We start from the raw sequence: 27,786 nt of genomic DNA, 5'->3' as shown, positions 1-27,786 counted from the left end.
ATCACACGTAGTAAACATTGTGGTTTTCTACAATTTTAAGCACTTTTGTCTTTGTTGTAACCAAATGAAGAAGTGGTACACATAGCACTGTATACTGCTACCTATAGGCATGTTGCTACAGTCATATTAGGAGTTAAATACCGCCTGATTAGTTATGTTGTAACTTGTGCAGCTGAAATTGGCTAGAGACGCTCGGTTGCTATATGACAACAACGGCTTTAAGCCGAGCCTTGAGCAGAAAGCAGAGCAGTAGCCGAACGTTAATGTTAATCAAAACGTAATTTCAATGTCAATAACTGGGTGAATAGAATCCTAAATGTTACTAAAAATGTTACAAAAACTCGTAGTATTGTGTGACAAAAAGAGCGCAACAACCCACGGTTACTAGTTTTCCCGACATGGATGTGACGTCACACTCGAGCTACTAGTCGCGATTACAAGACAAAAAGAACGCACCACTAATACAATAGTCCAACAATATGTAAATACTCTGACTTGTGCTTTTATTGTCAGGTGTTCTGTTTGTCCCCAGGATGACAAAATAACAAAAACACTGTACAATGTAGTATAGCATAATAGACAACTTTCACTTGTCACAAAGGGTTTCTGCAGTGTCAACCTAATTGAATTGACTTTTTCCCCCTGAATGACGTAGGCATATAAGAAGCAGGTGGGCTCTAATGAAAGATGCTATCCAGTTGCATTATGGGTACTGTAGGAGCCAGTGTTTTTGGAGTCTGACTCACACTTGGGACTAAATATCTCTTCCTCTGCTGCTTCGATTCTTTTACCACTTTTTTAAAATTTCTAACAACTCCCCCAATTTCATAGAAGTGCAATACTAAGTGTGCTGCTGTTGTGTGGGCCAAATCTTGTTTAAAGAAATAAAGCAAAAATCTGGAAATAATATTTATTAATACATAATCAGTCATAAATGTCTTTACACAATGTTAACAGACACGTCCTTGGCTTCAGTTGACACTGGAGCTTTTGGACTGCTTTTCTGGTGAAGAAATGAACAAGTGTCTATATGCCACAACCTGCAGCAACTGCACGTGATTCTTCAGAGGCATTTCAGCACCCATCCATCATCCTTCAGCGACCACCATCACCGATCCAACACCAGGAGGGTTTTAATCAAGGTTTTGCAGCCAACTGTTGTGCCCTCTCCTCTCTGTAGCCTTTGAGAAGCTGGTTGATGAGTGTCAGTTCATTCTCTTTTTTCACAGGATAGAGCGGCGGGAAGGGGTTGCCTTTGTACTCCAGGACGGCCATCTTTGCTCTGTCTAGGTTCTGTCTGTTGGGGATGCGTGCCATACGTGTGTAGCCATTTGTCTGGGTCTCAAACCGTGGAGCAAGGACCTTGAAGAGCTTAGGGACCAGATCCTTTTCCTGAAGAGAAAAAGCACATTCAAACTAAACATTGACTTCCCATTAACTGTTTTATATTCAGAGTGAAACAGCTTTTAACTTCAGAAAGTTGAGAAGAGCTGCAGACACGTACCGTCAGCCAAAAACTGGCCATTTTCATCGCCTTCTCATCAGTGTCTCCCTTTTTGGCATAGTCAATAATCTGGGACAAAGAAAACATATACAGTCAGAACCATTGTGTAAAATATGTTGCCTGTTAGACACATTCATATTAAAATAATCTTGTTCACATAAATTAGTTTAATGTGGGATGAACATTTTTGGATTGAACCAGATGAAGACCTAATTGCCTTTATCAGTCTAATAACATTTTGGGAATTGTAAAACAGGCCAATAAGGCTGATCATATGCCTTTGCTAGTTTTATAACTAATTTTGTTAAAGATAATGTTTTTTTTTCTATTACAATGTGCACATCAAAATAACTTATTTTTAACATGAAATCATGCCAAAGTTTAATTGAAATGATAACAGTGAAATGTTGCCGAGCCATTAACAGTTTCACATATTTCGACTCTTAAAAGTTCACTTTTTCTTCTTCCACCATAACACTATATGGACAAAACCTTAACCAAATGTGTGGTGGCTGATATTGATCCATCATAACAAAATCTCAGGTCGAAAGATGTAGGCTATGTAACTTGTATAGCGTTCCTGTTTTAATTTGGCTATTATAAAAATATATTAAATACTGTAACGTTAACGTCAGCTTAATGGGTAGCTAGCCAGCAGCACCAGGTCATAGTCACCTTTTCAGCGTAGAAGCGGACTTCATCTGCTCGGGCCGCCGTGGTTTCTATCCTCTCGTGTCGGACCAGTCCTGTCAAAATGTTCCGCAGCATGTTGATTCGGGACTGCGGCCCCATACCCATCTTCCGGGCCACCCGGCCGTGGGAGATCAACATTTGCAACGTGAGGCGCATCTTGTCCTGTTAGATTCGCCTGCGTGAATCTGCGACGAACAAATGGAAAACTAAACTAAACGAGAAAATGTTCCCAAGTAAAGCGTATTATCAATTTAACCCGCCCTCTAGCTATCCTACAGAGCAATTACCTCAATGTAATCACAAAGCCCGAGGTCACTCAGCCGTCAGCAATCAGTCAGCAATGCGAAGCTAACATTAGTGGTGCGTCGTCAAATATGTCCGACTTGGTAATAGAACTGGGGAGCGACAGTTCCGCTAAACTCACTGCAGCCAGAAACGATGAAAATCAAGAACCGCAGAAAAAAGTATCAAGGTCATTGTTATTATGATTCTTAAAAATAAGCGACGGAGTACCTTTGGGTGTCTGTATATCTTTGTTTTTTTGGATAGTTATTGTATAACTTTTAATGGGGTAATCAAGCACATTATAAGTTTTTTTATTCAGTGTTCTCTAATTTCTACAGATTTATTTCTTAATTATTTTTAATACTATACTCATACTTTGTTCTGTTTGATCTCTTATTTTTCTATGTTAACCATAGACTGTAAATATTAACAGTCTATGATTTTAATTGCATGGCCTCGATTTATAATATGTTGAGGCGACGGGCAGTCAGGTGGGCTTAGTACTGAGAAAAAGAAGAAATTAATATAATTCTGGATTAATGCATGACATAAAATATCCTTGATAGCTTCTGCTATTTATCATTTTTCTACAAGATCAGTGGCTGGATATAATAGTTTTAAAAGTCTTAATTGCCGTAGGCTAATTGCTGTAACGTCAAGTGCCCTGTGTGTGAAAACAACAGTACGCATGCCCACGTTGCACAAATTTGATGCCACGTGTTGCTGATTACCTGTTGGCCCGCTGCAATTTGATTGGCTATTTACCAAAGTACTGTTGTCGTCATCTGCTGGTAGTTGCCAGAAGCGTAGTGTAGTCATCATGAACGTTGTGAATTATCTTCTACACAAAAGTAAAAGTCTGCCCTTTGAATAAACCTTGAGACTAAATACATCAGTGCCCACCAGCCGCGGGCTTTTGTTATTAACTAACCGCTGGTAAAAGTTTTTTAATGTCAAGGGATTCTCTTTCTGTGTGTTATTTGGAGTGGATGGTAGTGGTACCCTGGTCAACAACAGGCTTTCAGGATCTCAAGCATCTTTCGTAGAGGGTTATACCAGATCCTGTCTATGGAGAGCCTGTTCCCTCCCTATCTCATTCCCATTGTACCAACCCGGAATTTTCCCGAGAGTGGAAGTTCTCCCCTTATTAGACATTCTCTGGTTATACCAAACATGAAGCAGCAGGACAACGCGGTAAAATTGGGCTTGCTCGGCAGAACAGCTAGCTAACATTACCCAAACTGAGGCGCATATATATATACGGAAGTGAGCAGCACAGCACGTTGAGGAGAACAGGTATGTGCTTAGTTGGATTATCGCCTGTGTTGAAAATAGGAAATGGAGCATTATGTAAAATTGTGTAACTTTCTTTTTTTGTGTCCGTCCAAAGTAGTTGTTGCCCCACAACTTTCTACCTAACACGCAACTCATGTTTGTTGTATTACTGCCTATAACATCAAAGTAAACAGGTCTTTAACTAGTAATATAATTGAATGTTTTCCCCATTTTATTCGTCGTGTGGATTTGCCAGGCAGATCAGAAAGACAGAGAAAGATACCAACTAAAAGCATACTTAAAATGCAGGTGTTACACCTATTTTATTTGAATGCCCAATGTCCTTGTTGACACAGGATTTTGCAGTATAGAAACCGCTGTAGCAGAGTGATTGGACTGGATTCAGTAAGAGGCCATGGTGCTCTGCAGCCAGTCTGTAAAAATGCAGGTCTGATGCAAGAAAGAGGGAAAAGGCATGTTTAAAACGTTATGTCACGCCAGGCTTTGGGAATATATCTCTTTCACAAAATAGAAATAAAGGATTGCTGTGGGAAACCTTTTGTTTTTTACCTTGGCATAGACACCGGGGTGGTTCTTCTCCGCACACCCAAAGCCCCAGGACACAACACCCTGCAGCTCACCGTCACACACAACAGGACCACCGGAGTCAACCTGAGAGTTGGGGAGCAAAGAAGTTTAACATAATATATGAAAGCGTTAAGTCTCAACTTAGTGCTAAGTTCAAGTCATATACTTTTGTCAGTTTGCAACAACAGAGATACATAGGCCTACCTGGCAGGAGTCTTTGCCTCCTTTGATGTATCCAGCACAGAACATGGCCTCAGTGATCATGCCGGGGTAGGAGTTGTCACAGTCCTCATCAGACAGGATGGGGATTTCCAGGCACTGCAGCCTGTTACTATCAGCAGCTGTGGAGATGCAGAACCAGAGACACAATGTCAAATGAATGATGGACAAACGTAGACTAACAGAAGCCTTGTGTCAGAGACAGTCCCTCTGTCCCAATGCCAAAAAAATATTTGGTGTCCCAAATACAAAGTATGCATTTTTGCAGTATGGCAGAAATAGCAGGATGTATCCGGTCGGAATGCAAGCCAGCATGCTTTTCTGGCTATTCTGAACCACAATCCCTCGCGCAGCATAGATGAGCAAGAGGGTCAAAGTTCAAGCCGCAATGTTATGAAGAAGTAGTGTTTCCCAATTGTATGCATATAGTCTGTACTTTGTAAGGGCAGTTCTGGTGTATATTAAAAGTAAAAAGAAAAATGATGTGATTTGGAACTCGGCGAGTGTTTGATACTCACAGGAGCTCATGAACACACCCCATCCAGAGACTGTGCATGTGGTGCCAGCGGGGGCACAACTAGTAGGCAGAGCCACAGGCCGCACATACTGGTTGATGGTGGGGGACTTGCTCAGCTTGATCAGCATGAGGTCATTGTTAACCAGCCAGGACTCGTAGTTGGGATGAGGGATCACGCGTTCAGCAGAAATGATCTGTTCATTGCCATCCACGAACCAACGGTTGTGATCACCGAGGACAATGTCCATTTTGCTGAAAGAGAGGAAGAAGTTGTAAGCAAGACAGAGAGAATGGCTAACAAGAGGGATGAGATTAGTGCCTTTTTGTTATTTTGGATATGATGTTTTATCAGCACCCACGATTTGTAGCAGTGAGCAGCAGACACCACCCAGTTCTCGTTGACCAGGGAGCCACCACAGAAGTGGTAGCCATAGTTCAGAGACACCTGATGGGGCTGTGAATGAGGCATGCATTCCTTCCCTCCAACAATTTTGTCATCCTTTTTGGTAACTGAAAAAATATATATTTAGATCTCTGCAAAAAATGAATAGTATCGGTATAAAAATTGTTACTCTGCAAATTCCCAACGTTTTTGCATCTCCTTTGCCTCTTTGGTGTTTTTCTTAGTCATAGATGTTCTTTGGTAGATCATGAATCCACAATCTGAAGGGCATGTTATTTTCCACACTAAATATATTTAAGCAATATATTAAGTGATGCTTACGAACCTCGGCGCAAGCGCCTCGGTCCTAGTCGCATCACTGTCGTGCCAATAATGACATTAAATCAAACCTTCTCGTGTAATATTGCGATTATACAACCACGGTTACCACCAAAATACAAGTTATAATCACACTGTATTCATATTGTGGGGCAATTTGCAAATATAAACACCAGACTGCTTTGCTAGCTCTATCCTGTTATAACTAAGATATCTGCTGAAAATTTTATTTTTTCCATGGATAGATTGTGTGGTCGGATATACTTGTCGTATAATCTACAATTTTTTTTGTAATGTGGTCCGTACTTACACACAACTCCAAGGAGCAGAGCAAAGACCAGAGACCTCATGATTGGTTGATGCCACATGGAGATGCAAAGATTTTTTTTGGGTGCTCCGGTGCTGTTGACCAATCAAACCCTCAAATAGTGCTGATGGAAAAACGCTGCCATATATACTTACGAAAATTCTGCCAGTAAAATGCACCTTGAAAATGTGTGTATTTTAGTTTGATTGGTTGTTGCACTAGTCTGGTGTGAGTACAGTACACTATTGTCTGTACAGGTTGTAATCAGCATCCTGACCTTGACTCGGCCCCAGATGCAGCGCCAGGTGGAGCTTCTCTCACAGATTGACTCACTGAGTGGCTCTGGCCTGCCCAAATGAAAACTGCAGGGACAGTGCTCCTATACAGACCAATTACTTCAAAATGTATTTATGAATTATTGCTCTTTCTCTCAATTAAGCTCAATACAGTTCAGTTCAGCAGTTTTAATGGCATAGTGATAATGTGTCATGTTGCGAGAACAATATTGTCAAAGTGAAGAGTGAGTTAAAGAATATTTACTAAATATTTACTAATAAAACAATTGAAAAGATACATTCAGATGAATTGATGATAATCACTAAAAGTACAGTACACTGAGACAGTAGCCTATTATTTGTCATTTGTCATTCAATTGGATCTTTTTTCTACTATAACCCAGTGTATGATATACAGTCACATATTGTGCTGCCAAATATGCTACCAAATTTCTACTTTGAATTACATTTGACACATTTGAAAAGAGAGAACATCGCAGTCTATTTTTATCAGCTCTATCTCAGCTTCTGATGTCTATCAGTGAAATGATTTTCTGTTCATATTCTCTCAACTACAACTACATTGCTGATATTTTGTCTATTGCATTCTTTTATCGTTCTGTCTATTTCATTCCTATGCAGGGATTGTTTGCTCTATGAATAAATTGGCTTAACTTGACGGGACGCTTTCGCGGTAATGGCTATTTGCAGAGCAGATTAGATTTGATAAGGGTTTAGGTAATTCTTTAAAATTAATAGAAACGTATTCATAGGTTATTATTATCATTAAAATCAGAATCATCATAAAACAACAAATAAAAATACCCCAAAACTGAGTGAAAGAAATGGTGCAACATTTGGCTGCAATTATGTATTATGTATTTTAAGATCCAATATGTAATATACAGTATTCAAAAATGACCACAATATGTCACCAGATAATAAGGAAACATGCTATGTTGAAATACTATCTTCTGTTGGGGACCAAGAAGCTGGTTAAATCTGATTTTAACCAAAAGGCCTCAGATTAAACTGACCTCTGGATACAGGACACACATGTGCTCAGAGACAAAGGAACATGTGACCAAGACAAAGGAATCTTGGCCTGCATGTAAACCCCAAAGCCGGGGTAATTCACACCTTTATGCAAAAGTGCCAGCCAGAAGGGAAACGCCTCACAACTGGCAGGAAGTCAAAGAACTACAAGATTGTAGTCTTCACCCTTTCAAGAGTTTTGAGTCTTCCTATTGGTTCAGCGGGACCATAAACACAGCATGCAGTCTTAACCTATAAATAACCTGATCCTAGGAAACTCCCTCGTCTTCACTTGCAACTCCCGTTGCTGAAAGGAGGCGCGCAAGCGCTTGTGCTGAACTTCCATTTTCTGGAGAAAGTGGATTTTATTTCGGTGGATCCTTGAAAACGCACCAGTGTTTTCATATCTGAAGTGAGAAGGGAACAACGTTTTTTTCTCAAAGTCGACTAAACTTGCCCCTTGCTGCTTTTTGGAGGGAAGTTTCTCCGTGGCTGCTGACGAGCGCCAAGGGATTTGTTCTGTTTAATTTCTGTGGAAATCTATGGACAGAAACAAACGGACTGAACACACCGTAAGAAGGCTTACGTCTGGGCAGAGATAAGTAGTGTCTTTATTAATGAGCAAAGGGTTAGCTACCACTTGTTGCCATTAAGGTGATCTGATTTAATCATGTACTGGTCCATATGTGATTATTAATCTGTTCTGTAAATGTATAACTGATCCCTATACTGTTTGATTTTGGTTGTGTTAAATAGCTGGTTTAAAACCGTAAGCGCTACCTGCTTAACCACTCCTTTGACGGAGTTTTAGTTACTGTCTGCGAGACAATCGCGAAAATCAGCTGTTAGCCACTGAGCTGGCTGTTATAGATAACTAAGATCAGAGTGTTTCTTTTGTTTTCCTCCTTTATTCTGTTCCTTTTACTAACACAAACACGGACACAAGCTAGCCACGTAGCTCCCGAGCTAACGCTGCTAGTTTAACTACATGGGGTTGCCTGGCAACCCCCCCTTTACCTGTTCAACCCCTCCTCGTTGCACCTAGCACCACTATCGCCCTCTTGAGGCTAAATAGTTTTGTGCAGCTCACAGGAGTAGCCATTTTGGGAGTTTGTTTTCGTGTTAGAACTACACTTCGACACCGCCCCTCCCTTTTCACTCACTCTCTCTCACACACACACACACTCACACACGGACACAGACGTGTCCGCCCATGCTGCTTTGTTTCTGCTTTGTTTTTGGTTGTAATATTGTAAAAAGGTATATAAGTTTATTATTGAAGGATTATTGATTAGCTACTAATTGTGACGTTAATAAATCTTATTATACTTAATTAGCAGTTGCTTGTGATTATTTGTGTACTTGTTGTAATAATTGCTGGTCGATCAGGTCCGTGCTTGGATTCACCCCTTCCTTTATTTCCTTTTTAAAGGATTATCACAGAAATGAGACTGATCCACAGTTTGATTATTGGTCCCTGACTTGCAGGGTGGTGCCCCGTTTTGATTGTTTGTCGATTTGATAAAGTTATTAATAACCATATTCATAACTTTATTAATATTGATAAAACATCTTTGATAATTTGCCAATGATCAAATCTGTACCCTACGAGATTCCTACACTTCTCTTATAACAATGGCAGGATTTGGAATTTCTATTCCGTGACGGAATGTCACTAGGAAAACTAGGCATCTTTCTAAACAGTTGCATGACCATAGGTGTGGTAAAACACTGGTAAATATTGGAAATGCATTTTTAAGATGGAGGCAGCTTATCTCATAATCATGGTTTTGATTTGACTTAGTGAAACCTGCAGAAACTCTGATAATGGAAACATGCAATTTAACTTTGGCAAAACAACCGTGTAGTCTGAATTGTTGGATTTGGACGGACAAAACCTGTGCCCCGGGTACAGACGACCACGAGCTAGCGGTCTTTTTATTGGCTGTTGCAGCAATGTGTCAGTTGGGCACAAATTCTTCGCAAGGTTGCGGTCTTTATAGTGGTTATTGTTGTTATGTTTAGCCGTTAAAAGGTGGCTGTCAGCCGGTTACAGAGCTCCGCGAGAGCACTGGCTTTTATAACTGTAAACATAGCAGCATCTAGCAACTCCACTGCGCTGTAAAGTAATAGCAATGTAAGACTAGCATCTAGCTAACATTGACATTGTGTGACGTTGGGTTCAACATTGGCAACCTGGCAACCCCTGTGATCCTCGGCACTCGGGTGGAGGGGCCGGGTGAGACAACTCTCTCCAGTATTTTGAATTTGGACTGCAGTAACCATTTTAAATACTAGGCTTATAAACCAATTTTAACACTAGCTAAAGTATTATAGATAGATTATTAGCCACGCTACCAAGGCCGGTGGAATTTGTTTTCAGTACAATATATAGGCTATTATTAATGATTGTTGAGCAGAACGAAAAGTTGTTGCTTGATACAAGAATATCAGAAGACGTAATTACCTTGTTTAGTATGTATCCTGAAGAGCAGTAAACAGGTTAACACCTTTTTGTGAAAAAAGTTTGTTTTAAAGTATCATGGTGTAGAAAAACGAAGGCAGAAATTGAGAGAAACGTCATTTGAAAGTCAAGGTGTAAGACTTTATTGACTCGATGGAAATTATTCAAAACTAGACAATAGTGAAGTTAGAATGATGGAGTGAGTATGGTGATCGCAGGATCAGACTTAATAGGTGGCCATGGTGGTCTCCAGCCATTCGTTGAAGAGGCAGACCTGTGAATGGAGACAGAACAGGGTTTTAGGTCTTAACTGGGCATGAAAGTTCAATTTCAAACAGCTATAGTATTCATTGTAAAGAGATATTTCAGGTTTACCTTGGCGTAGACACCAGGGTTGTTCTTCTGAGCACATCCGTAGCCCCAGGACACAACACCCTGCAGCTCACCGTTGCACACGACGGGGCCACCAGAGTCACCCTGAGAGAGAGAGCGAGAGAGAGAATAACTGTACATGTAAATAAAATTCAGGATATTCTGGATTTGCAACTAAGATGCACTGGTCTAAGATAAGGACTGCTGCAGAGTCCTGTTATTACATACCTGGCAAGAGTCCTTGCCTCCCTCCAGGTATCCAGCGCAGAACATGGACTCAGTGATCATGCCAGGGTAGGAGTTATCACAGTCTCTCTTAGACAGAATGGGGATGTCCAGGCACTGCAGCTTGTTACCGTCAGCAGCTACAATGTGTAAAACGTATGGGTGGAACACGTTTAGAATGACACAAATGAAAACAAAATGTTACCCTGAAACATTGCGTATCTCCTAGCTAGTTAAAATGTAGTTACTCACTGGAGCTCATGGTGTTGCCCCAGCCGGAGACTTTGCACATGGTGCCAGCGGGGGCACAGCTGGTGGGCAGAGCCACGGGCTTCACGTACTGGTTGAGGGTGGCGGGCTTGCTCAGCTTGATCAGCATGATGTCATTGTCGATGTTGTAGGAGCTGTATTTGGGGTGGCGGATAACGCGGGAGGAGCTGATGAACTGCTCGTTTCCCTCGGTGACCTTGATGTTGTGCTCTCCAATACGCACCTCCACACGGCTGTAGAGACAAGAGAGGATGAATGACAGCTGAGTTTCACGATGCCTGTTAAAGGCAGATGGATTCTTGTCTTTATAATTTGACATGTGACATACGATTTGTAGCAGTGAGCAGCAGACACAACCCAGTTCTCGTTGACCAGGGAGCCCCCACAGAAGTGGTAGCCAGAGTTCAGAGACACCGTATGGGCCTGGGAGTAGGGTGTGCACTCATACCCTCCGACAATCTTGTCATCCTCGGTAGCGACTGAAAACACACAGGAGGCCAAATAGTCAGCAACAAACAAACTGACCATTTTTTGAATTCAGTGACCAGAACACAAGCAGAAAGACACATGCTTACAAGCAGCTCCGATGAGCAGAACGAAGACCAGAGACCTCATGGTTGCTGTGTGATCCTGTCGATGATAGAACTTCACCTGGAGCCCTGGTTTATATGGAACGGTTCCTCTCCTGTTTCCCTGCTGAACACACCCCCAAGGATATTTTTGACCAATCAGGATCCTGGAAAAAAATTATTCTGGGTATTGGAAAAGCAAATATTTTGTTGGCTGTCGGTTGGTCTGTACTCAAACTGCATGGCTGAAAATGTATTCATGAATCTTTTAAGAAGTATGTTAAATTTATAAAGTAGTGCTATTGGAGAAATTAGCATTTAAAAGCATTTTAAAATTCAATGTAGCAATTGTTGATCGTGGATTGATCGATCTTGGAGTGCATAATGCCTGCATTTAAAACTACAATTTTTCTTGGTATCTCTTCATTAGCTAGTTTACATGGTATATATTTGTAACTAAACGTTCCATGTGTCATTTATGCAGAGTACACTATATTAGAGAAATTTGTTGGGCTCTACTCTATACGTGGGATTGCATCTTTACATGTGTTATAGCACAGGATGTATTTTCTCATAGTTTACCCTGACATGGATGGATTTGTGCTGTTAAGACAGGGTTGCAACTCTGCAGATGGCCTGGTTCACAACCACAGTTGTTGAATGTGGCTTTCACAGGAAAACCCACCCACATGTCTTTAGATAGAATGCCTCAAAAAAATTCAGTGAAGTGGCAAGAGACAAACGACACCAGGAAACAAACTCACTTAATCACACAATTGTTACAGAATTACGAGTAAGGACACCTCAGTGAATACAATTTAAATGGGATTGGATTTTTAGGTTTTAGTGTCATTGTCTTCAAAGTTATCTGATGATGTTTTTTTTAACATTGTTACAGTGTAGGTTGAAGAATAAAGGTCAATACAAAGAATTATAATCAAAATCAAAAGCTCTGCAACAATTCTGCACAGTCAATTAACCTGATATCTGTGTTAAAATTCAGTGCAGATCTGCTGTTGGGGAAGTTTGAGTTTAGATGTTACAGTGGAGCAGCTGCAATTTCACATGATAAATATGCACAAATCACATGCACATTTTTGGAAGATTAACAAGAACAATAGAAGTCTGAACATTCAGAATCGACTCAAATGTTTAGAAGGATAAATTAAAATCCGCTATTTTCTTTGTTAACGTGGCATTTGTGATAGGATGTAAGCTATCCTCACTTTTATATATGTGCTTAATAGATACTGTTTCAGAGTTGCACAATAGTTACTGACTTATAAATTGTCAGAAAGCAATCAAATATGTTAAACAGCGATTACAAAAATGCCATGGACTACTGTATTATTTTTCCAGTATGGTCATTATTCTGAGTTGAACACAAAAATGAAGGTCTCTAAATGGATTAATTTCATTGTGAAATCTACCCCCATTATGTGCCAGTTAGGCTTGTTGTAAGTAAAGTCTCATGCACTCTTAGATTATATCTTGGCTGAGTGCTCTAGTACTGATTAGTCAGTTGGCCTTGAGTAAAGGTATTCTGTGAATAATCCAGCTGTTTCAGCAATATTTAGTTGAACATTATCGGATCACAGGCCTGAGGCCTCCACTTACCTGAAATGAACCACCCTCATCTAGTGTTCAGTACCTCACTATCAAGTTTTTATTTTGATTGGCATTATTGGACCAATCAGGTGTGTGTGTGTGTGTGTGTGAATGTGTATATATATATATATAAACATGGATTCAGGTGCACTGACAGGATCAAACGCTACAGCCATGAGGTCCCTGGTCTTTGTTCTGCTCATTGGAGCTGCTTGTAAGCGTGATAAATAAAGTACTTTTAGAGCAGGTTGCCTTTCATGCATTGTGCACGTTTATATATTAACTATACTGCAGCAAACTAAAAACTATTTCTGGCTGTCTTACATTTGTTTTCAGTTGCCACGGAGGACGACAAGATTGTGGGTGGGTATGAATGCACGCGCCACTCCGAGCCCCATCAGGTGTCTCTGAATGCTGGGTACCACTTCTGTGGGGGCTCCCTGGTCAATGAGAACTGGGTTGTGTCTGCTGCTCACTGCTCCAAGTCGTAAGCACACTCTAGATATTTTTAGGCCTCACATATTCATCTAAAGGGGGGAATTGGCATGCAACAAAAAACAAGCATCCATCTTTCATTACTATCTTTTAGAATCTTCTGTCTCTTTCAGTCATATTGAGGTGCGTATGGGAGAGCACCACATCGGAGTCCCCGAGGGTAGCGAGCAGTTCATTAGTGCTTCCCATATCATTAAACACCCCTTTTTTGACCGCTTCACCCTTGAGAATGACATCATGCTGCTTAAGCTGAGCGAGCCCGCCACCCTTAACCAGTACGTGCAGCCCGTGGCTCTGCCCACCAGCTGTGCCCCTGCTGGCACCATGTGCAAAGTCTCCGGCTGGGGCAACACCATGAGCTCCAGTGAGTAGAAAACAATTATTTTCCACAAACTTAGATTTCTGAGCCGGTGTCCTAAAAAATCTGCCTACAATCTCCAACAATCCATCCCTACCGCACACTTCCCCTTTTGTTATCTTGCTGCAGCTGCTGACAGCAACAGACTGCAGTGTTTGGACATCCCCATCCTGTCTGATGAGGACTGCAACAATTCCTACCCCGGCATGGTCGACCACACCATGTTCTGTGCCGGATACCTGGAAGGAGGCAAGGACTCCTGCCAGGTGTGTATCTCTGATTTTCTATCACTGTATTTTCAAATTGGACTATAATTGTTTTACTCCTCTGTACTTCAAATTTGCTTAATTACCAATGCATAGCATAATTACTTACAGTATCGCAAAGGTTCACATTGTGAGTATAATCTCTCTCTCAGGGTGACTCTGGTGGCCCCGTTGTGTGCAACGGTGAGCTGCAGGGTGTTGTGTCCTGGGGCTACGGATGTGCTGAGAAAAATCACCCAGGTGTCTATGCCAAGGTATCATTTCCCTACATATACATAAAAAATATAACTATTACCCTCCTTAATCTATTTTATGTGACACTGCAACAAATGGTATAATATATTTTCTAATTTTCAGGTGTGTGTGCAGACTGAGTGGCTGCACAACACAATGGCCAGCTATTAACTGCACCGTTTAACCTGCACATCAGACACATTGACTGTCCAACTGGCAACTTTTTTGTTGAAGTAAAACAAATAAAATGTTTGAAATAAATTGTTGTTTCTTTTGTGCAATTATTACTTCCTATCTATTTTAAATTGTCTAATTAATAATGTAACAAACATAATGACTTTATTTAGACAGAGGTTTTCAGCAGGGTGCAAAGATAAGAATTTGCTTTTAATAGGAATGTGTGTGTGTGTGTGTATATGTATGTATATGTATGTGTGTGTGTGTATATATATATATATATATATATATATATATATATATATATATATATATATATATATATATATATATATATATATATATATGTATGTATGTATGTATATATATATATATATATATATATATATATATATATATATATATATATATATATATATGTATATGTGTGTATGTCCATGTCCTTATTTTATCCATTGGTCATGAGTTCATATCAAGGACACAGTTATCCAAAAAGTATTTCTATAAAAACTTATTTTATTTATAAATTAACAATCCTAAATAACACCGTCTCTTGTATCAGCATTTAAATAAATATAATTTGTTCATTCTGAGACCAGCAGAACAGTGGTGCAATATAACCTTATAAATGTAAGACCACCAGTAATGGTTCCACTTTAGTAGGCTTTATATACCCAAAATTGACTGAGAGAAAAAACTATTTAACTTTATTATATTGGTTATATCTGTATTATGAAACTACTTGCCTTACGGTCTCTTGCTGGGTGAGTCCATATCATCTTTTAAGTCACTTTCCAAAACATATCTTTATTATTAGGCATTTCTAATTTTTCTGTTTACTATTTATTGTTGCCTTACATCTTATTTCCAATATTCATTCATGTTGTATTGCGCTGGTGGCACAAGTCTGTGCCAATACCTTTTCTACCTACCTTTGTGTACACAATGTTCATGTACTTGTACTTTGTGAGTATTTTCCATTTATGCTACTTTTATACTTCTACTCCTCTACATTTCCAAGACAAATATTGTACATTTTACTTTATTACTTTTATTCGACAGGTATGGTTACTAGTAACTTTCATTTTACATACAAAATGAACGTATACATTCTGATTTGTTATTAAAGATTAAAGGCTAGGCATACCCACACAGGTGTTTGTTGGTGCTGTTTGTACATATTCAGGTTGGAGTTGTGCAAAGCTATACTGGGTCACCATGTACTAATAAGAAGGATAAAGTTTAAACTTGTCCCACAAGAAAACTAAGTTGTGCACAAAAGATTAAAGTAGTATCAGATTTTGGGAGTCTCTTTAATACTCTAGAATAGGCCATTTAATACTGAATTTTAAATGCAGGCCTTTACTTTTTAATTGTTGTATTGCTACTTTTACTTAAGTGAAAGATCTGAGTACTTCCTCCAACACTACTTTCTACCAATTGGTTGAAAAGCGCCTTTAAAAAAATATATTACAAAGATTACCTTTTTTTTCTTCAAGGCAGCTTCACCACTCATATCTGAAAACAGATGCTGAGAAACACACAGCTGGGAGATACTGTGTTCACATCTAAATATAGAGGTTGCTTGTGTACCTTTGCAATCTGACCAAAGAAACAGTGGTGGATTCAAACCTTTTACAAAAAATAAAGGTAGCGATATTAAATGCTGAAAAAACTGCATTCAAATCTTTAAGTAGGTAGCTCATTGTGAAAAATGGCCCCCTTACAGATTTGCAGTTTATTTATTGATGTTTTTATATAGAGATGAGTTGGACGAAGTGGTGCTGAGTCAAACTCCATAAACTAGCAATACATCATATTTTAAAACTAGATCATTTATTTAGCATCTAAACCATATTTCTGCTGTGTACCTCCATCTGATAAATAAAGTGGATTAAAAAACAACACTTTTCTCTGAAATGCAATTGAGTAATCTAAAGTACAAAAACTGTATGACCAACACTGTATTTCAGCACAGTGCCTTCACCTCAGAACTGCACATACTTGGATCTTAATCAGGAGATTTCATAAAAAGAATAATGAAATGTTCAACCTCTCTATCATCATGCTAGTCAAGTTAAAAGCCACCCCTCATATTAATAAAACACTGAATTTAACTGTGATTGTTAATTTTATGAGAAAAGTCGTGTGCCATTAAGAAGAATGTAATGATGTAGTAATTTAGTTTAATTTCACACAAATACTTTAATTTGTCAACACAATATTAAAAAACAGTGATAGCATAAACAAAAAACAGGTTTTAACTAACTAGGTATTACAGATAGCCTTGTTTTTACTTTTAGTGGAATAAATAAATGAATACATAACAGAGGAACCAACATGATCCATATTTACACTTTTGCCTATGCTTTCCAAATTTGCTGACAAGAAAGCCATCCTTAACCCTTGTGTTGTCCTAGGGTCAAATTTGACCTGTTTTCAAAGTTCTTTATATCATAAATATGGGTTTCTTACAACCAAATTGCCCAAAAAAAAACATGGATGCAAGATGTACGTTGCATGGAACCGATATAACAATCGTTGCAGGTACAATTAAGGACTACTTTCATTGAAGTTTGGGTGTTTTATTCAATTTTATAGCATTTGAATTTAATTTTTTTATGTTTTCAAAACAGTACATCCTGACTAAAGTTTGACATAAAACAGTCTGTGGTCCACTCAACATCTTCTGATCTTAACTATTAGTCAAAACAATTCATAATTTCTGCTTTTTTTAACTCAAAAGTTAAATACGTCATTTAAATTAGGTTTAATGACCATGAATTTAAAAAAGCGTTGAGAAAAGTGGCAAAAACGTGTGTGTGTGTGAAGTGCCAAAAACTTTGTAAAAAAAAGTTTGTTTTCAATTTTGACCCAGGAGGACAACAAATTCATGGTGGACGGGAAGACAACACAAGGGTTAATTCTACGATGAAAAGTGTTTTTTATGTATTTCTGATAATGAATCGCCTAACCCCAACATCCTGCTGCAATTGGCCCCTTGCTGACCAATGAGGATGGCCAGAGAGCAGGGCAGCTCTCCTGACTGTGGATATAAACCAGGGCTCCAGGTGAAGTTCTATCATCGACAGGATCACACAGCAAACCATGAGGTCTCTGGTCTTCGTTCTGCTCATTGGAGCGGCTTGTGAGTGTGAAGTTTTTATCGAGCAGATTGCCTTTCTTTCTGCTAACAGTCTGTTGGCCTTTATCCCAGAACTTAGTCCAGAATAACCGTATACGGTAGCATCTCCCAGAAGCGAGGGTTTGAATTAGAGAACAGCCGATTCATTTTTAACCATCATCAGTACACACTTTTGGGGTTTGACTAAAAATGCACAAAAAGAACATTGTGCATTCAAAGAGATGTCTTTTAACCAACTTGTTGCTGATGTGTGTGCCTTTTCAGTTGCCACGGAGGATGACAAGATTGTCGGAGGGTATGAGTGCACACCCTACTCCCAGGCCCATACGGTGTCTCTGAACTCTGGCTACCACTTCTGTGGGGGCTCCCTGGTCAACGAGAACTGGGTTGTGTCTGCTGCTCACTGCTACAAATCGTATGTCACATGTCAAATTATAAAGACAAGAATCCATCTGCCTTTAACAGGCATTGTGAAACTCAGCTGTCATTCATCCTCTCTTGTCTCTACAGCCGTGTGGAGGTGCGTATTGGAGAGCACAACATCAAGGTCACCGAGGGAAACGAGCAGTTCATCAGCTCCTCCCGCGTTATCCGCCACCCCAAATACAGCTCCTACAACATCGACAATGACATCATGCTGATCAAGCTGAGCAAGCCCGCCACCCTCAACCAGTACGTGAAGCCCGTGGCTCTGCCCACCAGCTGTGCCCCCGCTGGCACCATGTGCAAAGTCTCCGGCTGGGGCAACACCATGAGCTCCAGTGAGTAACTACATTTTAACTAGCTAGGAGATACACAATGTTTAAGGTAACATTTTGTTTTCATTTGTGTCATTCTAAACGTGTTCCACCCATACGTTTTACACATTGTAGCTGCTGACGGTAACAAGCTGCAGTGCCTGGACATCCCCATTCTGTCTAAGAGAGACTGTGATAACTCCTACCCTGGCATGATCACTGAGTCCATGTTCTGCGCTGGATACCTGGAGGGAGGCAAAGACTCTTGCCAGGTATGTAATTCAGTGTTCATGCAGGAATACAGCAATATCTGTATGAAATTCTTCGCATGGTTTGTTGGCTTTTATCAAACCTTGCAAAGTTGTTTTACACTGTACGCTCTCTCTTTCTCTCTCTCTCTCTCTCTCTCTCTCTCTCTCTCTCTCTCTCTCAGGGTGACTCTGGTGGCCCCGTCGTGTGCAACGGTCAGCTGCAGGGTGTCGTGTCCTGGGGCTATGGATGTGCTGAGAAGAACCACCCCGGTGTCTACGCCAAGGTAACTTCAACAATGAAAATTGAATCAACACACTGTGTCCAGTTTATTCTGCAATGCTATGTTGGTTCACTGTTCTAACTCTGGTCTTATTCATTTTTAGGTCTGCATCTTCAAAGACTGGCTGGACAGCACCATGGCCAGCAACTAAGTGATCCAAACAAGCAAGTTCAGTCAAGCAGCTCAACATCTTTCGCTGTTTATGTTCCATCTTTTGTACTGACAATATGACAAATAAAAAATTTAAAGCAAATCATTCTTATCTTTCTTATGTTATTTCATTGTTATTATGACTTCTCAGTTCCACCATCACACTGCACTACGTTACTGGTTTGAAATAACATGATAAATAAAGCTTCCTAATATTAACTATACATGTACATTTGTCCTATGTATTGATAATTATCACTTTACCTAATAATGAAGGCTTAAAAGTAAAAGTAAATGCTTCAAGTATTTTTGTTTTTTGATTAAAAGACATTAAATATCAATATACTTCGTTAAAAGGTAAAAAATGAAAAGCACATAGCAAATGGGTGTGTCATCCACTGCCTCCTATTTAATGACTTAACAAATGTCAATGTGTTATTTATTTCCATGACATAATTGTGATTGCTGTTGCCTTGGACCCATCCTCCAAAGTTGCAAAGTTCTAAAATGTTGCCTTGAATTTGATGAATTTTAAGGCACTTGCATTTTATTTTGATTACATTACATCAGAATTATTATTATTATTATTTTTGAACAGGAAAATGCTACTCCCATTGGTGCTTAAATGTTGCTGTTTAAAGTCAACGCTTCCTCCTCAAAATTAAATTGTATTCTACTAAATGGCTTGCCTGATATAATACAATAATAATCTTGCCTTTCTGCAGCCTTGTGTAAATTGTAATATCCACCGTACACCCCTTCCACATTAGGATTTCACTACAGATTCTTTTTTTTAACCCTCTTTAGTATTTGAATGGATTTATAATGCAGCTGGATGGACTGCAGGTGCTTCTGCATTATACAGTACTAGACATCTCCCAACTTATTAGAGGAAATATGTCTGCTGTGATTGTTGCCAATTAATAATTCAACTTCATTTCCTAGCATTTGAAGTATGAATATGAAATTATAAATGGATATGCAAAATTATTTTGAAAAAGGATACTTAATGTGTACATTAGTCATTCATTTACTAATCTGTCTTCCTGCCATATTACATTTCATCATCTCAACTCTTGTCTATCATGTATCTTGTTTCAGTTCCACAGTGATGATGAGGAGGAGGAAGAGGAGGAGAGATAATCCACATTCCTGTCTGTGGAGAACAGATGGGAGATATTTCTGTGCAACTGTCCATCGATTGATTTCAGGCAATGTATTGCTTGCTGCAAAAGTGTCAAACCATACTTGTGACTTTTGGGATAACTGACTGCTGATTTTTAACCAACAGCTTCAAGTAACCTTTCATGGAAAAAAAAATAAGGCAATTATGGCAATTATGACATTTATTTTCTTGTTGAAGAGTAAAAGTAATTGCAGTGTTTTCGAGCATCATAATGTTCACCTGAATGGTGACAAAAGTTTAAGATGATGAATTTCTTTTTTTCACTACTGAACGATTGTGACAGATGATCAATCAAAAATGTGTGACTTTAAGCCTGTGCTGCATCAGTTCCTAAGCCTTAATGTCAAAAACTTTTTATTTATAAAGAAATTATGTAACAAAAGAAACAAAACTTGTAGTACAGTAGAGCAACACTTTTTTTTTTTTTTTTTTTTTTTTAAGACACCTCACAGAATAAATCCCCCAGCACACCATCACATATTTTCATTTTCATTTCAGACTGGATAATGCTGTTCAAAGAGGTCCTTGGTTTGAATGAACCTATAACGGCATCTTATGAGTTAAAATTTCCCTTTAGACTTTGTCAGAATAAAGGGAAATATTGTCCAGAAATCAAATTTCTTATTTGAAAAGCATGAAGGAAATGAAGAATAGTGTGTTAGTCATCTTCAGCCACATGACTTTTCAACTGCAAAACTTTATAAGGGAGACCTTCTGCTGAGGAAACAAACTGTTCTTTTCTTTGAGTTTCTCTGTTTCTCTTTTCAGCTGCTTTTCATATAGCCCAGTGGTTCTCAAATTTTTTTCAGTATTGTTCCCCCTCTGACATATTTCTTCAGCCAAGTTCCCCCTGACCAATGCAAAACATTTTTGGTAGAAAAAAAAGCCTATATACTGTAAACAGGTACAATACAGCGCTTCCGCAACAGTGTCTGATTTAGTAAACAACAACCTTTTAAATGTTACATTTCAAATGTTTAGAGTCCATCCATAAAAAAATTAGGGAAGTATTTATGTGTTCAAACAAACCAATAACTATAGACTGACAAAACCTTTTAAACAATATTCATGCAATGTTTAAATGCTAAACACCAATGCTATTCACTCTTAGCAGATGGAAATCTTATTTTTTGGTGTTGGTCAAAGAAAAAGATAATTCCCACACAATACGTAGGATTTGCTCACAAGCTGATGCAATTACACTATATGTGATTTTTTTTTTACTGTGTACTGGCTATGGTTTATATTTGTTTTGGTGGAAATGTCACCACTGAATTGAAACAAAATATTCGGAAAACAGTAACATAGTTGCTCAAGAGCACTACAGTATTGACAGCAATAATAAACACAGTGATGCATCACAAAATGGTAGATTTTATTGATTGTGCCCTGATTTCACATCTCTTTTTCTCTCTCTCTCTGCCACTGTTTCTCCTTGTGTTTCTCTCTCTCAGTTGCTCTCCTGCTGCTTTTCTTTTCGACACTACCCGACACCGTCTCCTGTCTTTGTCTCCTTCAATTTCAGTCTCCCTCTCTCACATAGTTCTGTGATGGGAGATCACAGCCTAGGAGTATGTGGAGAGAATATTGTTGATCCAGGGCATCAGTGAGCACACTTTGGTATAAACACCCGGGTAGTTGGGTTGAGCACAACCCTGGCCCCATGAGACAATACCCTGCAGCTCCCCGTTACACACCAGAGGACCACCAGAGTCACCCTGAGCAGGGGAGAAAGAAGAGTTTATTCCTTCCATCATTTCCTCCCATTACATTTTGTTTTACATGTTCACAGACCACCAAGAATGTATCTGATGTGCTGTGTATTTGTGTGAAGATACCTGACAAGAATCCTTTCCTCCCTCCAGGTATCCAGCACACACCATGCGGTCAGTGATCATGCCGGGGTAGGAACCATCACAGTCCTTGTTAGACAGAATGGGGACTTCCACACACTGAAGGTAAAACGGGTTGAACACTGCAGATAAGAGTGAGACACAAAGTTAAAGAGGGGATAGTTTGATCAATGTTTATTTTATCATATAAATATCAGACCTTTGTGGCTATCTCCAAAATGTTAACTTTTATGGAGCAAAGAAAAAGCAACTATTTTGGTCAATTATCTGTCATAACTGACCGATCACTAAACCATCCTCGAATAGTGATGGTGATGGTTACAACCAAGCAATACAAGCCTGTCAAGCTTTTGGATTTAGATCTTTAGCCTCTTTTAACTAGATATCTGTCCTACTGTGACATAAACTACAACGACTACCTTCAAAGTCACTGTTCCATTATTTTCAATGCGACTATTATCGCCTTCACACCCCCAACCGGCCCCGTCAGACACCGCCTACCAAGAGTCTGGGTCTGCCAAAGTTTCTTCCCTAAAGGGGGAGTTTTTCCTCGCCACTGTCGCAATAGCCATTTATAATGCTTGCTCTTGAGGGAATTACTGTAATTGTTGGGGCTTTGTAAATTGTAAATTATAGAGTGTGGTCTAGACTTACTCTATCTGTAAAGTATCTCGAGATAACTCTGTTATGATTTGATACTATAAATAAAATTGAATTGAATTGAATTGAATATCTAGTAGACATCAAGTGCACATTTAAAACCCTTTTACTGGCTTCTAAACAAAAGGTCAACTAGAAACAGTTTTCAATTCACAGAATTGTTAGCATTATGCTATATTATCTTATTAATAGCTTGAGCTGATTGATCTGATAGTGGTAGTTGTCATTTTAGCGGTAGTTAAAAATACTAAAAAGTTGTCAATCACCATTAATGGTTCTAGAAATCTGGATGGGGGGATTTGTTAGACATCAAACACTTTATATACAGTGTTTACAGTCATACAGGGTTTCCTTTAGTCCAAGGTGGTAAGCCACCAATATCTTTTTGCATATTGTCTCATCTTACTGTCTTTATTAATTTACTCAGTGGTTTATTAGGCTTTTGTTATAATGTGTTTTAAAACCTATGGAAGGCCATTAGTGTAATAAAGTGTTGGATTTTGTTTCGTCAGGTGTAACCTGAACAAAACATTGAGTAACAGTAGGATCACAACAGAATACATGTTCTGTTATTATGAGCAAAATAATTTTGCCCCCTCACCTTGATCAGTGTAGATGTTCCCCCATCCAGACACCGTGCACATGTCTCCGGGTGTGGGGCAGGCTTTGGGCAGGGCTACAGGCTTGACGTACTGGTTCACAGTGACAGGGTGCGCCAGCTTCATCAGCATGATGTCGTAGTCTAGGGTCTTGTAGTCGTAACTCTGATGCCAGTAGATGGCATCAACTGACATGTACTGCTCCGTGCCCTCATTCTGCCAGATGTGGTTGTCTCCCAAGACGGCAATCTGTGCAAAGGGGCTAAAATAGTTGACAAAATTATCGTAATCCTCTTAAACATACAGTTCATACAGAAACATTTCAATACATTAATCTACAAACTTTTGCCAGCAGTGGGCAGCAGAGACGATCCACTGTTCGTTGATGAGGGAGCCGCCGCAGAAGTGGTAGCCGACATTGAGAGACACCTGCCAGGGTTGAGAGTGGGCTGGACACTGGTAGCCACCCACAATCCTGTCATCTGTAGGTGCTGCAGCTGTGGTGTAAAGAAAATACAAATGATTTATATTTATCATAGTTACAATTCTTTTTTACCCTTAAACTGTTGGACACACTGAACATGCTTCACCTGCAGCGCCCAGAAGTGTGACAACAATCAGGCCAATCATCGTGGCTAACTCAAACCTTCCTACGACCAGACTGGATGTGAATGATCACTGCATTTATACATAAACTCCTCCGTGTCTTTCCATGCACTCCCTCTTCCTCCTCCTCCTCCTCCTCCTCCTCCTCCTCCTCCTCCTCCTTCTCCTCCTTCTTCTCCACACCTCCATTCCTCCACCCAATTCCCCACACCCACATCCCCAAATCTCCTCCCGCCCCAATCCCTGCCCTGAAAAATAACCTTATCTTCTGTGCCACGTTCATCCTTTCAGTTAATAAGTGAGCCACATCTTACGTAGTATTGGCCTTGGAGTGTTTTCTGTTCTCTGTTTTTTGACAGATAATTTTCTGCACCTATCACCTAAATAAATGTGCCTATTTGTTTTATGGGTGACACGTGTGTTACTCCCTTTTTAGCAGACAGCACTATGAATTATTGTAACCAGACATATTATGTTACTACATCTTGGTTGAATACAATAGAATAGAATAATTTCATCAGCACAGAATTATCTTTATTGGCCAAATTAGGGTGTACAAGGAATTTGACTCTGGTTTTTGGTACTTTTGTCAATGTATGTGCACAGAAATAGACATACTATAACACTAAAAACAAAACAAATGGTTATATATATATATATATATATATATATATATATATATATAATATATACTGCAAAGACATACTTGGATTTGGCAGTATTAGAGCTTAAAGGCTGTTGATTGCTGTCTGACACAGAAACAGAAAAAACATCATGTTGTTTTCTGCTTCAGAGGCGACAGGTGATTTCTTTCTCACCTGTCTGGCTTTTATTCAAGGTCAACTAGAAGTAGAGGCATAAAACAGCACATTCATTTATATTATTTTTTTCTTAACCAAAATTATGATTCATAAAATCAAAATCAAGTTTATTGCCAAGTACGTTTTTACAATACAACTAACATATTAAGAGGAAATAAAATGAAAGCAAATTACTGCAACAGTCAATAACATGAATATTAGGATAGAAGTATTACAATAAAAATATAAAAAATGTAATATAACAAATACTTTAACAAAAATGTCAAATATAATGGTTTTAAAAAAAAGCTGGACAGTTTTGTGCAGGATGTGCAAAAATATGTTTGCCAATGGAGTCTCTTGGTTAATTGTTTTTATTTTTTCTGTAATGTTTCTAATTTATTGGACCAAGCTTTTCTTTTCACTTTTTGATATTGTAGCTTGCCAAACATAAGTGACCCAGTAGAGAACCATAAACAGATGTTAGATGTGTGAAGACCTTGGTCCACATTTCTAAATGAGGTGCACAGATGACGCAAGCACAGGGGATGTGCTACGATGGGGCAGAAGTGGGCAAACACGAAAATTCAGCATGATAAGAAAGTCGAAAGACTTTGAGGACACAGATAAGGTCAACAGAAAGAGGGAAGAGCGGAGGAGGTGGGGGGTGGGGAGGAAGGGCCGAGCACAGCAGGGGCTGGTGGGATATAAATATGAGCCAGGGTGTGTCCAGGTGTCTTCTGATCATTCACTTGACACCATGACACTGCTGGCTCTGCTGCTGATGATTGGAGCTGCTGGTAAAGACACAGAAATACATACACACACACACACACACACACACACACACACACACACACACACACACACACACACACACACACACACACACACACACACACACATACATGTGTACTGTAATGCCCATGTTTTCAAAAATATGATGGAATGTTGTGGTTAAAGATAACTTTGAAACACAAATGTATCTCTTTTTGTGTGTGTGTGACAGCGGCAGTTCCCCGGGAAGATGGCAGGATCATTGGTGGGCAGGAGTGTGAGCCTCACTCTCGTCCATTCATGGCCTCCCTCAACTATGGTTACCACTTCTGCGGTGGGGTGCTCATCAACAATCAGTGGGTGCTCTCCGTTGCCCACTGTTGGTACAAGTAAGTATGCCTTGATGGAAAAAAGATTACTTTCATATATAATACACATTATTATCTCATGTTGCATGTTTACATTTGCTTGATTTATATGTATTTTTCCCTTTGAGATGAAAATAAATCCAAAAATCTCTAAGGGGGAAGGACTAATGGTTTTCAATTTAGAAGCATACAGTATGTGGAATGCTAAGAAACAAACCAATGAAAGCTTTTTCTGTATTTGTATTTATATATATATATCACCTCCTCTCTCAGTCCCTATGCCATGCAGATCATGCTGGGAGAACACGATGTGCGAGTGTTTGAAGGTACAGAGCAGCTCATGAAAACTGACAACATCATCTGGCACCCTAGGTAAGCGTAAAAAAAAATAGATATCCCATCTGAGAATCTTCTTCCTATTGCATGATTTCATTCTGATTTCATTCTCATCTGATTCATTCATTCAGTGCAGAGAAACAGTTCTAAAGCGTATTTTATATTCATCTGTGTGCAGTTATGACTATCAGACTCTGGATTTTGACATCATGCTGATCAAGCTCTACCACCCAGTGGAGGTGACTGAGGCAGTCGCACCCATCCCATTACCCACAGCGTGCCCCATGGCGGGGCTTCCCTGCTCTGTGTCTGGCTGGGGTAACACTGCCATGAATGGCGAGGGTGGGTTGATTATAATGTGCATTACATCATGCAGTTTAAAAACATGCCTAATGCCATTATGTGTAGAATTTGTAGTGTAGAATGTGATTTTAGTTTCTTTTATGTTGCTCTGATGGCAAAAATTCTGAAAATAATAACACAATCCCGGTGAAAGTGGTGCAGTCATTATGTTGCTTTCAAACCCTTCATTTCCAAGTCCCCAGGTCAGCTGGGCAGCGAGGGGGAGGTGCAACAGTGTCTTTTATCTAGGCTTTCTCTGGGGGTGTCAAAGTTGCCAATTTTCAAATTACACATAAAAAAGCACAGAGCAGCTTTAAAGGATAAGTCTGGTGAGGTTCTATATTTTCTGTAATCAACAACCAGTCCCATGAAAAGCTCAAAACCAGCAGTGAATTGATCCTACAAACAGAAGTATGACTCTCTGTTCTGTTTGTTACAGTGAACTTGCCCGTCCGTCTGCAGTGTTTGGACGTGCCCATACTGGACCACCAGGACTGTGAGAATGCCTATCCTGGCATGATCTCACCCAGGATGGTGTGTGCCGGATACATGGATGGAGGCAGAGATGCATGCAATGTGAGTTTTACATGAATAGGTCCTGAGCATGTCTGTGTGTATTTCAGGCCTGTATGTAGTGATTTCTAACAGAGTGTAAATTGTAATTTCCCCTCAGGGGATCAATAAACAGTATAAATTATAATTAAATTATTTTACAGTAAATGCTATCATAGACTAACTGGACTCACAGTTCTGTGTGCAGAAAAATCAATTGCATGCTTCCACTCTGTGTTTGTCAGGGTGACTCCGGCAGCCCTCTGGTTTGTGCTGGGGAGGTCCAGGGCCTGGTGTCATGGGGTCAGGGATGTGCACTGCCTAACTACCCCGGAGTCTACGTCAAATTGTGTGAGTTCCTCTCCTGGATTGAAGACACCATGGCAGCCAACCCCTGAAGAAATTTAATTTTCTTCACTTCTCCCAATGGTTCCCCTCAATCCTATTTTCTTTTACAGCCCTGACTTTTCTTTTTCTTTCTATCTCTGGTGCCTTGTCTCTTCATTTGAAGTTTCCTCCATATATCCACACTAAATAAAAACACTTGGTAGATATTCCACTTTCATTTGTCTGTTCATGATGGGAAAAAAACTCACCAAATTAAACTACTTAGAAGCTCAAGTATGTGTCAGTTGTGGCCAGGTTGGCTCAGTGGTAGAGCAGGCGCACATATACTGAGAGGTTTA

General features: G+C 39.5%; 5 protein-coding genes across 5 annotated transcripts; 2 read left to right on the top strand and 3 right to left on the bottom strand.

The window, feature by feature from the left end:
* Positions 1 to 896: 896 nt before the first annotated feature.
* mrpl17 (mitochondrial ribosomal protein L17) lies at positions 897 to 2,632 on the bottom strand. The gene is made up of 4 exons (XM_028579623.1): positions 2,485 to 2,632; positions 2,180 to 2,382; positions 1,505 to 1,573; positions 897 to 1,392 (listed from the first exon to the last, which is right to left on the bottom strand). The coding sequence occupies exons 2-4, from the start codon at positions 2,351 to 2,353 to the stop codon at positions 1,138 to 1,140; spliced, it is 498 nt and encodes a 165-aa protein (XP_028435424.1). The 5' UTR covers positions 2,354 to 2,382; positions 2,485 to 2,632; the 3' UTR covers positions 897 to 1,137.
* LOC114556626 (trypsin-2) lies at positions 2,574 to 14,541 on the top strand. The gene is made up of 6 exons (XM_028579621.1): positions 2,574 to 2,669; positions 13,264 to 13,414; positions 13,536 to 13,786; positions 13,910 to 14,046; positions 14,199 to 14,300; positions 14,404 to 14,541. Exons 1-6 carry the CDS (start codon positions 2,636 to 2,638, stop codon positions 14,449 to 14,451), a joined length of 723 nt encoding a protein of 240 aa, XP_028435422.1. The 5' UTR covers positions 2,574 to 2,635; the 3' UTR covers positions 14,452 to 14,541.
* Positions 3,994 to 6,152, bottom strand: LOC114556627 (trypsin-1). The gene is made up of 6 exons (XM_028579622.1): positions 6,113 to 6,152; positions 5,441 to 5,591; positions 5,083 to 5,333; positions 4,550 to 4,686; positions 4,328 to 4,429; positions 3,994 to 4,207 (listed from the first exon to the last, which is right to left on the bottom strand). The coding sequence occupies exons 1-6, from the start codon at positions 6,150 to 6,152 to the stop codon at positions 4,160 to 4,162; spliced, it is 729 nt and encodes a 242-aa protein (XP_028435423.1). The 3' UTR covers positions 3,994 to 4,159.
* On the bottom strand, positions 10,040 to 11,406 carry LOC114556625 (trypsin-1). The gene is made up of 6 exons (XM_028579620.1): positions 11,326 to 11,406; positions 11,079 to 11,229; positions 10,733 to 10,983; positions 10,484 to 10,620; positions 10,259 to 10,360; positions 10,040 to 10,157 (listed from the first exon to the last, which is right to left on the bottom strand). The coding sequence occupies exons 1-6, from the start codon at positions 11,363 to 11,365 to the stop codon at positions 10,110 to 10,112; spliced, it is 729 nt and encodes a 242-aa protein (XP_028435421.1). The 5' UTR covers positions 11,366 to 11,406; the 3' UTR covers positions 10,040 to 10,109.
* Positions 14,542 to 17,554: 3,013 nt separating the features above from the next.
* On the top strand, positions 17,555 to 27,498 carry LOC114557321 (uncharacterized). Its single transcript, XM_028580751.1, has 14 exons — positions 17,555 to 17,605; positions 17,867 to 18,017; positions 18,113 to 18,363; positions 18,475 to 18,611; positions 18,773 to 18,874; positions 18,975 to 19,010; positions 22,073 to 22,165; positions 23,626 to 23,803; positions 25,256 to 25,525; positions 25,735 to 25,891; positions 26,144 to 26,242; positions 26,385 to 26,548; positions 26,988 to 27,124; positions 27,346 to 27,498. The coding sequence occupies exons 1-14, from the start codon at positions 17,566 to 17,568 to the stop codon at positions 27,496 to 27,498; spliced, it is 1,968 nt and encodes a 655-aa protein (XP_028436552.1). The 5' UTR covers positions 17,555 to 17,565.
* Positions 27,499 to 27,786: the final 288 nt, after the last annotated feature.

The sequence above is a fragment of the Perca flavescens genome, chromosome 6 (genome assembly GCF_004354835.1).
Source record: "Perca flavescens isolate YP-PL-M2 chromosome 6, PFLA_1.0, whole genome shotgun sequence".
NCBI classification, from domain to species: domain Eukaryota; kingdom Metazoa; phylum Chordata; class Actinopteri; order Perciformes; family Percidae; genus Perca; species Perca flavescens.
This window is presented reverse-complemented; position numbering and strand designations above follow the sequence as displayed.

Bases quoted from the DNA above. Each gene is read 5' to 3' on its own strand.
- mrpl17 (XM_028579623.1), bottom strand. From the start codon at position 2,353: ATGCGCCTCACGTTGCAAATGTTGATCTCCCACGGCCGGGTGGCCCGG. The intron at 1,574-2,179 runs GTGACTATGACC...TCTTTGTCCCAG, and splicing joins TCCGCTTCTACGCTGAAAAG to ATTATTGACTATGCCAAAAA. The intron at 1,393-1,504 runs GTACGTGTCTGC...TTTTCTCTTCAG, and splicing joins TGGCCAGTTTTTGGCTGACG to GAAAAGGATCTGGTCCCTAA.
- LOC114556626 (XM_028579621.1), top strand. From the start codon at position 2,636: ATGAAAATCAAGAACCGCAGAAAAAAGTATCAAG. The intron at 2,670-13,263 runs GTCATTGTTATT...ATTTGTTTTCAG, and splicing joins CCGCAGAAAAAAGTATCAAG to TTGCCACGGAGGACGACAAG. The intron at 13,787-13,909 runs GTGAGTAGAAAA...ATCTTGCTGCAG, and splicing joins GGGCAACACCATGAGCTCCA to CTGCTGACAGCAACAGACTG.
- LOC114556627 (XM_028579622.1), bottom strand. From the start codon at position 6,152: ATGAGGTCTCTGGTCTTTGCTCTGCTCCTTGGAGTTGTGT. The intron at 5,592-6,112 runs GTAAGTACGGAC...ATATTTTTTCAG, and splicing joins TCTGCTCCTTGGAGTTGTGT to TTACCAAAAAGGATGACAAA. The intron at 5,334-5,440 runs GTGGGTGCTGAT...CCTCTCTTTCAG, and splicing joins GCTGCTCACTGCTACAAATC to CAAAATGGACATTGTCCTCG.
- LOC114556625 (XM_028579620.1), bottom strand. From the start codon at position 11,365: ATGAGGTCTCTGGTCTTCGTTCTGCTCATCGGAGCTGCTT. The intron at 10,621-10,732 runs GTGAGTAACTAC...TACACATTGTAG, and splicing joins GGGCAACACCATGAGCTCCA to CTGCTGACGGTAACAAGCTG. The intron at 10,361-10,483 runs GTATGTAATAAC...TCTCTCTCTCAG, and splicing joins GAGGCAAGGACTCTTGCCAG to GGTGACTCTGGTGGCCCCGT.
- LOC114557321 (XM_028580751.1), top strand. From the start codon at position 17,566: ATGAGGTCTCTGGTCTTCGTTCTGCTCATTGGAGCGGCTT. The intron at 17,606-17,866 runs GTGAGTGTGAAG...GTGCCTTTTCAG, and splicing joins TCTGCTCATTGGAGCGGCTT to TTGCCACGGAGGATGACAAG. The intron at 25,892-26,143 runs GTAAGTATGCCT...CTCCTCTCTCAG, and splicing joins GTTGCCCACTGTTGGTACAA to TCCCTATGCCATGCAGATCA.